Source organism: Oncorhynchus clarkii, chromosome 11 (assembly GCF_045791955.1).
Source record: "Oncorhynchus clarkii lewisi isolate Uvic-CL-2024 chromosome 11, UVic_Ocla_1.0, whole genome shotgun sequence".
NCBI classification, from domain to species: Eukaryota; Metazoa; Chordata; class Actinopteri; order Salmoniformes; family Salmonidae; genus Oncorhynchus; species Oncorhynchus clarkii.
Genome location: NC_092157.1, coordinates 21,035,266 through 21,046,891, shown reverse-complemented (window position 1 = coordinate 21,046,891; position 11,626 = coordinate 21,035,266). Strand labels below are relative to the sequence as shown.

Genomic DNA, 11,626 nt, shown 5'->3' with positions numbered 1-11,626 from the left:
TTAATCTGACCAGAGTACCTTCTTCCATATGCTTGGGGAATCTCCCACTTGCCTTTTGGCAAACACCAAACGTGTTTGCTTATATTTTCTTTAAGCAATGACTTTTTTTATGGCCACTCTTCTGTGAAGCCCAACTCTGTGGTGCCATATTCTTTCCATTTTTTAACAATGGATTTAATGGTGCTCCGTGGGATGTTCAAAGTATTGGATATTTTTTTATAACCCAACCCTGTTTTGTACTTCTCCACAACTTTGTCCCTGATCTGTTTTGAGAACTCCTTGGTCTTCATGGTGCCGCTTGCTTGGTGGTGCCTCTTGCTTAGTGGTGTTGCAGACTCTGGTGCCGTTCGGAACAGGTGTATATATACTGAGATCACTTAGATTGCATACATGTGGACTTTATTTAACTAATTATGTGAGGCGGGGGCAAAGGACACTGTCTACCGGTCATTCCCGCCTCCCACTAGTACAGCAGACGGGAGGCTAGGACAACACCATGAACTAGCTAGCTTGCTAGTTAGCGACACTGTGTGCTAGGTTGCTAATTAGCTTGCTAGTGCACAATGTCGCCCCGACTCCTGCCTGCTGTGTACCAGAGTCCTCCTTAGGACTAGCTTGCTAAGCTAGCACACAGTGTCCTTCGCTCCCGCCTGCCGAACACCTGCCCTCACCATCATTAACAGAACTGCGGGAAAAGTGACACGGGGGCGAAGGACGGGGGCGAAGGACACTGTTTATCGGTGTATGGCTAGATAGCTACCGTTGATGACTCACCATGAATGTAATTCTGCTGCTCTATCAATCATAGCCTACACTCATCTTGGAGAATAAATATCAATGTGGATGGGTAGCCAGGCAACTGTGCCATAGCAAAAGAGAGAAGACCATTGTGGTTGGCCATCTGTATTAACCGTGCTACCTGCTGCCCCCCTGCCAAAGAGGTGATGGTGCCTTCCAGGAAGCGCCCCCCCTCTCTCTTTCTCTCTCGCTCTCTCTCTATATAGACTGAATTAAATCATCTGACAAATGGTATCTCCCTACTCCCGTATGGAACGCGCTGCCGCGCCGAAGCCGGCTGCTGCCCGAGCGTTGAAAGCGTAGAAGGTTGCCTGTGGTTCTTTACTGTTGTGGATGTCGGACTGACTCCGGCGAGGGAGAATTCTTCGCAGCCGAAAGGGAGGTTACTTTTCCGCGGCAGTGGCGGAGCGCGCTGACCATGGCCTCCAACTTTAATGATATAGTGAAGCAGGGATACGTGCGGATACGGAGTAAGAAACTAGGGGTGAGTGTCACTTTGCTGAAGGAGAGGAGAGGCTTCTACGTAGTTATTTGTGGTCAGGACAGGCAGGCAGCAGTAGCCGCATCAGGAAGGCAGGCAGGGAGGCAGGGGCACTAGGAAGGCAGCTGGATTATTTAGAAAAGGTTTAATTGCAGGCAGCTGTCCTGCTTTGAGTTTTACAGAGTTTGATAATAGAGGAGCAAAACAACATGATTCACTTTCCTTTAGTGGTTGGATTTGTTGAGAGTTTTTTTCGTTAATATGTAGGACATTAAACATAATATGATGGCAATAACAATGTTTCAAATTGGGATAGTGTTTGCTGGAGATATTGTCAAATTCACGTTTATTATCTTGCAAAAAGTTTGATGATTATTTATTTCCTTCATCACCACATTGATTACTAGGTTGTCAAAGTTGTAATTTAGGCTACTTCCCTAATTACAGAGGCAACTTCATCATTGACAACAGCTGTTTCTAAATGATATTCAGTCCATGCAGGGCACTGACTCCTTGCCTACAAGTATGATGGATATAGATGGTGTCAGGATAATGGTGAAGTATTGTGTTGATAAAGACTGGATGGTATATCAGAGTGGTTGTGAAAAATAGGCTAAAGTGGGTAATCTAGCATAAAGTAGACTGCAACTGTGGTCAAATGAGTTGTATTGATCAGAAGCACTGAAGCACTGCAATGAGTAAACAACTAAATTATAACACAGTAATACAGTTGTAATAACAGTAGCAATGGCTTATGTTTATAATGCTTTTCAAAATGCTCAATGCACTTTGCTTACATTACATACAGTGATCTGTACCCCCCACTAGACAATATCATTCTAACAGTAAATGGTGGTGATGATGGTAGCCTGTACTCTGTGATATTCCCTGGATCTTTAAAGCCAGCTGGGGTATTTTTAGATTACAGTACATTACAGAATTAATGTAGAGCAGAAATCTTTTCCTCTGACCATGATGGGTGATGCTGGCTAATGATGTCTGCTTTCTTCTCCCCTGCCTTGCCCTCATCACGACTTTGTCTTTGTGCATTTACATTTTAGAATAAGACTATTGTAATTCATTTTTCTACGATGAAACATTTATGATAAAAGAGAAGGAAAATAACATTTGATCCTCTCATTCATCATATCACTCCATTTTAAATCTCTCTGGTCCACATTGTTATGCGTATTTGTGAGTGTATATTGTGTTCTAGCACAGTGCTTTGCTGTAACTTTGTGAGTTAGATAATTCAACATTTGGCTGTTGTGGAGGTGGCTATGTCAGGACAGCTACCTTTCATCATGCTGGTTGTGAGGCAAGAGCTGAACAGCAATATGTTATTTTTGTTCTCAGCCTGTCAACCTCCCCCAGCTTGTTGTTTGAATCTAATGCCATGCTGGTACGGTCGTGTCTCACCTTTGATAAAGCGTGTGGTGGACTGGACAGACTGACGGACAGAGAACCTATAGGAGGACTGTCAGACACTGAGAGGTTGTCCTCCTCACCTTCTGCCTCTCCAGTTTTGCTGCTGGACTGTTTCAGGGTCGAAACAATTCCATATCGGTGCTAACTCATAACCTTAACCAAAAACAATTAGGGCAGGGGTATTTAACTGTTACCCTACGGTGTCCAGAGCCTGCTGGTTTTCTGTTCTACCTGATAATGAATTACACCTCGTGTCGCAGGCCTAGATCAGGCCCTGATTAAAGGGAGAGAATGAGAGAAATAAAACTGTGGACCTGGCTTCGAGGTCCAGAGTTGAATATAAGGGCATTAGAAGGTTAAAAACAAAGCTGACCTTACTGTGCAATTTGTGTATGTTCTTCAATATCACTGTAGCAGTTGTTGGATGGTTTTTTTTCCCACTCAGCGAAGTTCACTGGTCTGTAAAATGGTCTGTCAGACGTGAAAAGGTCCAAGTTGACATAAGAACCATCGCATCATGACTGACCTTTCAAAACCTAGCCTCCTCCACCCTCCTCCGCTTCCCCCTCTCTGACCTTACTCTCCAGAGGGCTACCATTTCACATATTTTCCTCGTTTCAATTTCTGATTATGGAAAACTACAGTTGAATGATATTAGGATATTTCTTCTGTGTGGTATGAATTTCCGCGGCTAACAATAGATTCGGCGGAAAACCTCATCAGCATCAGTCAACCTGATTGGCTCATTTTCGAAGCTGGTCATGTGTGAAGGTTAGATCGTACTGTGTCAGTGTTTCTGTGGAATTGTTAAAAAGGTCTAGGCACATTTTTGTTCTTCCCTCTCTTTGTTTATATGTCATGTTTAGTCACTTTACCCAGCCTTGATGGAAGACATTATATTTCTACTTTAGAGTCTAGACAACTCCTTTGTTGTATTTTTACTTAGATATACTTGAAGAGTTGTGAAGAGTTGTGTGGTGTATTGATATAGTCAACTAAGCCTCCGTAGCTTGGATATTCAGACTGGCTGAGAGTCAGAGATGGTTGTCTCGCCCTCGCCTCACACCTCTTCCTCGCTCCCTCATATCTTCCCCTCTCATAACTTGTCCCTGTCCCTCGTCGCTCCCTGTCTCTCATCTCATCGCTCTCTCACCTCTCCCTCTCTTCCTCATCTTTCACACTCTTTCTCACCTCTCACACAACTCAGTCTCTCACGCCTCTCTTCCTCTCTCAGATCTCCCCCTCTCCCTCATCTCGCTCCCTCTCCTTAATCTTTCCCCCTCTTTCTCACCTCTCCCCCTTCTCTCTCATCTCTTCCCCGCTTTCTCAGTTCCTTCTTTGTCCTTCTAAGCCTCTTACACCCTTTTCCCTCTCACTCTGTCTCTTACCCTCTGCTTCTCTCTCTCTCTCTCTCTCTCCCTCCCTCTTACTCTCTCTTACCCTCTGCTTCTCCCTCTCTCTCTCTCTCTCTCCCTCTCACTCTTTCTCTTACCATCTGCTTCTCTCTCCCTCCCTCTCTCTCTCTCTCCCTCTCACTCTGTCCCTTACCCTCTGCTTCTCTATCTCTCTCTCCCTCCCTCTCCCTCTCACTCTCACTCTCTCTGTCTCTCTCTCCCTCTCTCGCTTCTTCTCACTCTGTCTCTATCCCGCTCCCTCTCTCTCACTCTCCCTCTCACTTTCTCTCTCGCTCTCTCGCTCTCTTTCTCTACCTCTCTCCCACTATCTCTCTTCCCTCTCTCACTCACTCACTCACTCACTCACTCACTCACTCACTCACTCACTCACTCACTCACTCACTCACTCACTCTCTCACTCTCTCTCTCTCTCTCTCTCTCTCTCTCTCTCTCTCTCTCTCTCTCTCTCTCTCTCTCTCTCTCTCTCTCTCTCTCTCACTCTGTCTCTTCCTCTCTCTCACACACACACACACACACACACACACACACACACACACATGCACACACACACACAAACGCAAATGCTCGCACAGCTGCATTGGGTGGCCGCACACACTGGCCCAACACGTGGGAATTGGCACAAAATCACACACAAACAAACAAGCAAACAATGTTTTTCCAGAGTAGGTGGTTCTTCAATTAAATCTAATCCTGTGGCTTTCTACCATAAGCTATTACTTGTTTTCTGTGCTCCGACTCAGTCTGCCCGGGAGACAGACAGACACAGACAGACAGACAGACAGACAGACAGACAGACAGACAGACAGACAGACAGACAGACCAAACTAAATATAAACTGGTGGTGAAGGGCCTACCACTGTGTAAGAAATAGCTACGATGGCATAGGATATTGCCATTATCCCCATATCCTGTCTTTCTCTGTGAGAAACGGAAGCATAGACTGTCTGGGGAAGGGAGCAAAACATGACCTTTTAGTCATCTGAATGCAGGTCCATGTTCCTCAGGTTGAGGTTTGTGCTAGAGATGAGGAAAGGTCAACTGTAGCATGTCTCTATCTTAGTCATAACTAATGGATATAGGAAGCACCATTTAGTCACTTTTACAGTTCCCTGGCTATCAGCCAGGCTGCCATTCAAAGTCACATCCCCGTAAATGGTGACACTGTAAATGTGCCATCAGGGAGGAAGGGAGAGAGTGATGGGGGGAGGAAGGGAGAGAGAGAGGGACCGAGAGGGAGGGAGAGAGGGATGGGGCAGGAAGGGAGAGAGAGAGGGAGCGAGAGGGAGGGAGAGAGGGTTGGGGGGAGGAAGGGAGAGAGAGAGAGAGAAAGATTTCTGTTTTCAAAAGAGTGATATTGAGAGAGATTGAGAGTGAGAGCATTTTAATTTAATCTGACCCTGATTTGATTGTCGTTAATCTTGCTTGAGCTCTTTATAGTACTCCCTGTTATGCTCTGAGTCAACACATTGTCATCTCCCCAACAAGTCCAATCTGCCACCATGTTGTTTTCCCCCTGACTAAGTTGCTTCACTCCCTGCCCATTCACCTCGTATTAACTCCCCTAACCGCTCTTCTTTGTCTCTCCCGGGGTGTTCTTCACTCAACCCCACTCAAAGGGGGCTCTGTCCTCACTGATCGCTCAACTGTATTTTCAGAATATGTATTGTAATAAATCAAATGTGATTGGTCACATACACGTGTCTAGCAGATGTTATTGCGGGTGTAGCGAAACGCTTGTGTTTCTGGCTCCAACAGAGAGCACTAGTATCTTAACAAGGAGTATTACTGTAAGTGTGTGGTTACGTTGCCTGATGTGGTTTGGGACGGAGCGCACAACAGACGCACCAGGCCAGTAACGGAGGAGAACAATGGTTGTATTGTGGGAGATGCCCCAGCCAGTTAAGATAGGATCTCTACTCACTGTGTGCTCTCACTGTTAACGATGACAGGCTGGCCTGGATACAGGGCGTCAGGAGATTCTCCGCAGGTAGACTAACTCACTAGGCAACTCTCTCAAACTGGAGCTGCAGTGACTCTCCTTTAACTGGTGGTGAGTTTCTGGAAAGAGGCAGGCGATTTCAGTGAACTTCCCATTTCTAAGAATGTAAGACTTTATTTTCCACCATTTTTGGAAATGTGAAGTTGTTGATCTAAACAATATGGCATATGGATATTTCCACCAGCTAAGTCACTGTCACTGACTGGCCGTTGTAATGTACTCGGAGGTGAGTTTCTGGAATGAGGCACTCGGTTACACTGAACTGTTGTCAGCTGAGCTTTCCTGTTAGATAGTTTTAAGGATGCTTCCAGAAGGACTGCTCTAGTGTATAGCCCCGCATCTGTATATTCGGTGAGCGTTGTTGTTGGAGCCCAGCGGATTAACTCACAGATATGCAGGGCCAGGCGTGGGCGTTCCTTCGTTCGTTCGCTTGGACCAATTTGTTTTTCTGTTTTCATCAGCTGCTATCAGACACAAAAGACCTAAAGACAAATGACTGGCTCTTATTGGGCCTGATGAATGGCGTCTCACAGGATATGGGAAACAACACAGCCAACATTATTCACAGTGAAAAATGTGCTACTATTCAGCTCCTTTCATAAATAAATCTCTGTCTTCAGACCTCGCTTGAATATTTCACATCAATGATCCCCGCTGCTCTTAATTATCAAAAGAGCTTTTTACTCTGAACAGGTACAAATGTTGCTATTAGCAGTTAGAGATGTCTAAGGCCCAACTGATGAATTAATGTGCCACATAGAAGGGCCCGGGGGCTCACAATGGGGCATTGTGTGCATCAATACACTTTCTTCTCCTCTGCTCCTCCTCCTCCTCCTCTTCTCTGCCATTCCCTCTTGAGGATGCCTGGGAGGTCTCTACCCTCTGTCTCATTCTCTCTCTCTCTCTTTGTCTTTCTGTCTTTACCCTTTCTCTGTCTGTCTTCTTCTCCTCTCTCTCTCTCTCCCTCCCTCTCTCTCTCTGACATCTCTCTCTCTCTCTCTCTCTCTCTCTCTCTCTCTCTCTCTCCGTCTGACATCCCACCACCTCTCTCTCTCTCTCTCTCTCTCTCTCCCTCGCTCTCTCTCTCTGTCTGACCCCCCCGCCTCTCTCTCGCTCTATCCCCCCCTCTCTCTCTGTCCCTCTCTGTCCCTCTCTCAATATCAATTCAATTTCAATTTAAGAGCTTTATTGGCATGGGAAAAATATGTTAACATTGCCAAAGCAAGTGAAGTATATAATAAACAAAAGTGAAATAAACAATAAAAATGAACAGTAAACATTACACTCATAGAAGTTCCAAAAGAATAAAGACATTTAAAATGTCATATTATGTCAATATACAGTGTTGTAACGATGTGCAAATAGTTAAAGTACAAAAAGGAAAAGAAATAAACATAAATATGGGTTGTATTTACAGTGGTGTTTGTTCTTCACTGGTTGCCCTTTTCTTGTGGCAACAGGTCACAAATCTTGCTGCTGGGATGGCACACTGTGGTATTTCACCCAGTAGATATGGGAGTTAAATCAAAATTGAGTTTGTTTTCTAATTCTTTGTGGATCTGTGTAATCTGAGAGAAATATGTGTCTCTAATATGGTCATACATTTGGCAGGAGGTTAGGAAATGCAGCTCAGTTTCCACCTCATTTTGTGGGCAGTGTGTACATAGCCTGTCCTCTCCTTAGAGCCAGGTCTGCCTACGGCGGCCTTTCTCAATAGCAGTGCTATGCTCACTGAGTCTGTACATAGTCAAAGCTTTCCTTAAGTTTGTGTCAGTCACAGTGGTCAGGTATTCTTCTCTGTTTAGGGCCAAATAGTATTCTAGTTTGCTCTGGGGTTTTTTCTCCCTCCCTTTCTCTCTCTGTCTGACCCACCCGCGTCGGTCTCTCTCGGTGTCTAAACCCCAGCCTCTTTCTCCCTGTCTCCCTCTCTCCCCCTCTCTCAATCCTCTCAATAATACATCAAGCTGTCTGTCCCGACTACTCCCAACAGCAGCTTTGTGTTTTCATTGTGTTTGTGATAAACTGCTCTGTAAAGTGCAGAGTTCACTAATCCACACACAGAGAGGGGAGAAGTCACAGCTCAGCGCGGATGGAGGGAGGAGAGGACTCCCTACCACGACAATTTAATCTCCCAAATCAATCCCTGATACCCTGATGCTCTGGCACCACAGACTGAGCCAACTGCTGCACCATCTAGCCTCTTAACTAGAGGGGAGAGACACAATCAGAAAACGCCTTACTTGAGACAGACACTTGAGACATTTCATTGCATAATCATTTGTGCTCTTTTTTTCCAAACAGCTCACTCATTTCCTGTGATGACTCTGTCCTTTTGGTAATGACGTTGACCTTGATAGTGAAGCACTGGTGCATGGTTCACTACCTTAGCCTGTCGGTGTGGCTATAGGCTATACTATGTAAGTGAAGGAGGACTGAGATAATGGATGTACTGCACACAGTTTTACTGATATCACAAACAATTGCAAAACGCATCATAGAACACTGTACATAAACAGTAGCTTTTGCAATGCGAATAATTCATTTCTCTCGGGATTAACACAAGGTACAAACGTCTCCCTGCACCAGTTTAGAATGACAGATTTGATGATGTACAGCGCCATTTGAATCGTATGATTCTCCATGGCGTTATTATCTTCTACGGACACACTTGAGATTGACCTATGAAATCCCGAGGCTAAAGGTATCTATCATAGCTAGTAGCTCCTTTAACACCATCTCTCACATCCCCTTCTTCTCTTCTTTCCCCTTCATTAATCACTCCATCCCTCTGGGCTCACAAACCTACTGAACAACTCAATGGGTTTATGCCTATGTGTGCGTGTGTGAGTGTGTGAGTGCGCGCGCGCGTGTGTGTATGCGTGTGTGTGTAAATCTGATCTACCTGTAGCTCAATCTAATTTCAGAGGTGTGCGTTAACATGAAGTATGTCGTTTTTGTGTTATAGTGTGATCTTGAAATAGGATATTTGAATTCTGTAGAGGAGGAAATATGAAGTATGAAGTTATTCTTAGGAAAAAAGGCTTTTAGCAGGAAGCGGTACACCTTTATTTTAGAATTAGAGATGTAATGACTTGTAATCTGATGAATCTCTCTTTGCTAGCTTTCATCAGGGAGCTGTAAAGGAGTTACACATCCACATAACCATCCACATGGCCTAGTCACGGCAGTCTCTCTCTCTCTGTCTGTGTGTGTGTGTGTGTGTGTGTGTGTGTGTGTGTGTGTGTGTGTGTGTGTGTGTGTGTGTGTGTGTGTGTGTGTGTTTGTGTGTGTTTGTACTTTTGCACGCTACCTGTTTGTGCACGCTACACTCTTCTCTTGTGTTAAATAGAGAAACATCATACATTTTCAATCAAAGATTACTGCATTAATAAAAACTCCCAAATACAACATTCTTTGAATAATGAACATTTAGCCTAAGAAACAATATTTATTTCAACACATTTGTAATATGTATTTGTAATATTAGAGGTAACGTTGACATGTGTGTTGGCAAAGCTCTGACAGCTATCACCTCTCTCAGCACTCACCAAGGAGTTGATGCTTGCTTCTATTTATTCAGAGATGAGTCCTCTCTCTCTCTCTCTCTCTCTCTCTCTCTCTCTCTCTCTCGCTCCCTCTCTCTCTCGCTCTCTCTCATGGGAGTTATTTTAATAGTAAGAAGGTGACAGTTAACTTCTCTCCCCATACAGGGCTGGCAGTAAGCTACCTGTCTGTCCTGCTGAGTACTATGTAAAATGGCACAACAGCTTCCTTCTCACAGCGCCTGGCTTACTGTATCTGCCTGCTTTTAAAAAATGTACTACTTTCTAATGAGTCACAGTGTTACAGAGAAACATGGAGTGCTGTCTCGTCCGCCCGCAATATGATCCACTTTCTATTAAGACAGCTTGTAATATTTCCTCAAGAGTTATTGTTAGAGGAATTAATTTTGGATAAGGTCTGCCAAAGGAAGTTGTAAATGGAGTACAATACCAGCCCTGGCACTGTCACTTCCATGGAAATCATTTATGGGGCCATAATGGAGAAAATAATGACTTCCATACTCGTAAAGACATGGCAAACATGAAGGTCTTGGACAGTTGTCTGGATGGGAAAACGCCTATAATGTGGCATTAGTATGTGTAAGAAAGAGTGGTTTAGTGGTTGAACTATTGATCATTTGCCGATTGTATGGTATGTTTTGTATGCAAGCAGTGGACATTGAGCTAATCTGACTTAATGCTGTGAGGAACTGAGCAGCAGGCATTTAGATCACACACACACACGCACACACACAGTTCCCCCTCCACACACACACACACACACACACACACACACACGCCTGACCTTCCTGTGCCCTAAACACTCCTCTAACTAACTGCATGTTTCCTACGCACTTCCCCACTTCCCCCTGGCATCCCAGTGATTCCCTCTCATTCTGCCCAGTAATCTGTTAGCTGAAGTGATAATTGCATTCCACAATGGCTCCATGCTGAGACTGCACACAGTCACTCTGAATCACTGCCCATGTACTCCAATGGAGTATGTTCTTTAGTGGAAATGAGACAAAAACAATATGACGAACTCCATCACTACACTTCCTTTGATGTTTACTCTGAGCGAAAAGGCCATGTTTTCCTTCTTCCTCTAACACGTGTTTAATTACATTTGGAAACTGTTAGTGAAAGTGGCTGGCTATTAGCTAAATCAAGTTAGTTACAGTATGAAAGAGATCCCTTTGGATTTTAGTAGTAGGGAAAACTCATTGTGCATATAGCCTAGTTATAACCTAGTTTGGATACATCCCGGTCCCAGTTTAAGGCATCAGCGAGCCAGCCATAAAAATGGCTTCAAGCATGTATGGATCCCCTATGTTTTCTGGCTGTAAGTAAATGCATGAGCGAACCAACCAGAGCATCAGTACTACTTTAGGAGCCAAAACATCAGTGAACAGTAAGCCTACTTTAGGAGTAATCCTCAGGATGTATCTGATCCACTGGGCTAGAATTACCATCCTTAGTCCTCTGATGATATTCTAGCAAACAACTCTCTTATACAAAGTGTCCTCAAACACACAAAGAGGCATAATGATGTGGTCCTGCAACATGCAATATTATACTCTCTCTCGGATGCAGTGGTTTGCACTACACGCAATCACATCCCCAGGTTGTGTTTACATGATAATGAAGGTCAGCTAAGCGTTATTAGAATAGTCAAGTGTCGTAGCTCTAAAGAAAGGACCTCTTTCATCCCTTTTGATAGGCTGTTTCCTTGTTTCCTTTGAGCCAGCTGCCATCGGTCACTTCACAGGCTAGCTAGCTTCCATTTGGTGCTCACACAACAGCCCACACCTGTGTACCTAGCTTATATAGTTGGCCCTGCGCTTTTTGATTTCTTTTTTGTATTTATTTATTTGCATACAAGAAGAAGAAAAGATCTATTATGCTGAAGTCTTGAAAGGTACATGAGAAGAACATGTGCAGGTGATGTAAATAACAAACACAA

The 11,626-nt window shown here is 44.3% G+C and overlaps 1 protein-coding gene across 1 annotated transcript in view; it reads left to right on the top strand.

The window, feature by feature from the left end:
- The first annotated feature begins 1,022 nt into the window (after positions 1 to 1,022).
- The window catches only part of LOC139420347 (docking protein 6), an 83,346-nt gene continuing 72,742 nt past the window's right edge, over positions 1,023 to 11,626 (top strand). Inside the window, exon 1 of the mRNA XM_071170346.1 lies at positions 1,023 to 1,282. Coding sequence (XP_071026447.1) covers positions 1,217 to 1,282 — 66 coding nt within the window. The 5' untranslated portion in view covers positions 1,023 to 1,216. The remainder of the gene's footprint in view (positions 1,283 to 11,626) is intronic.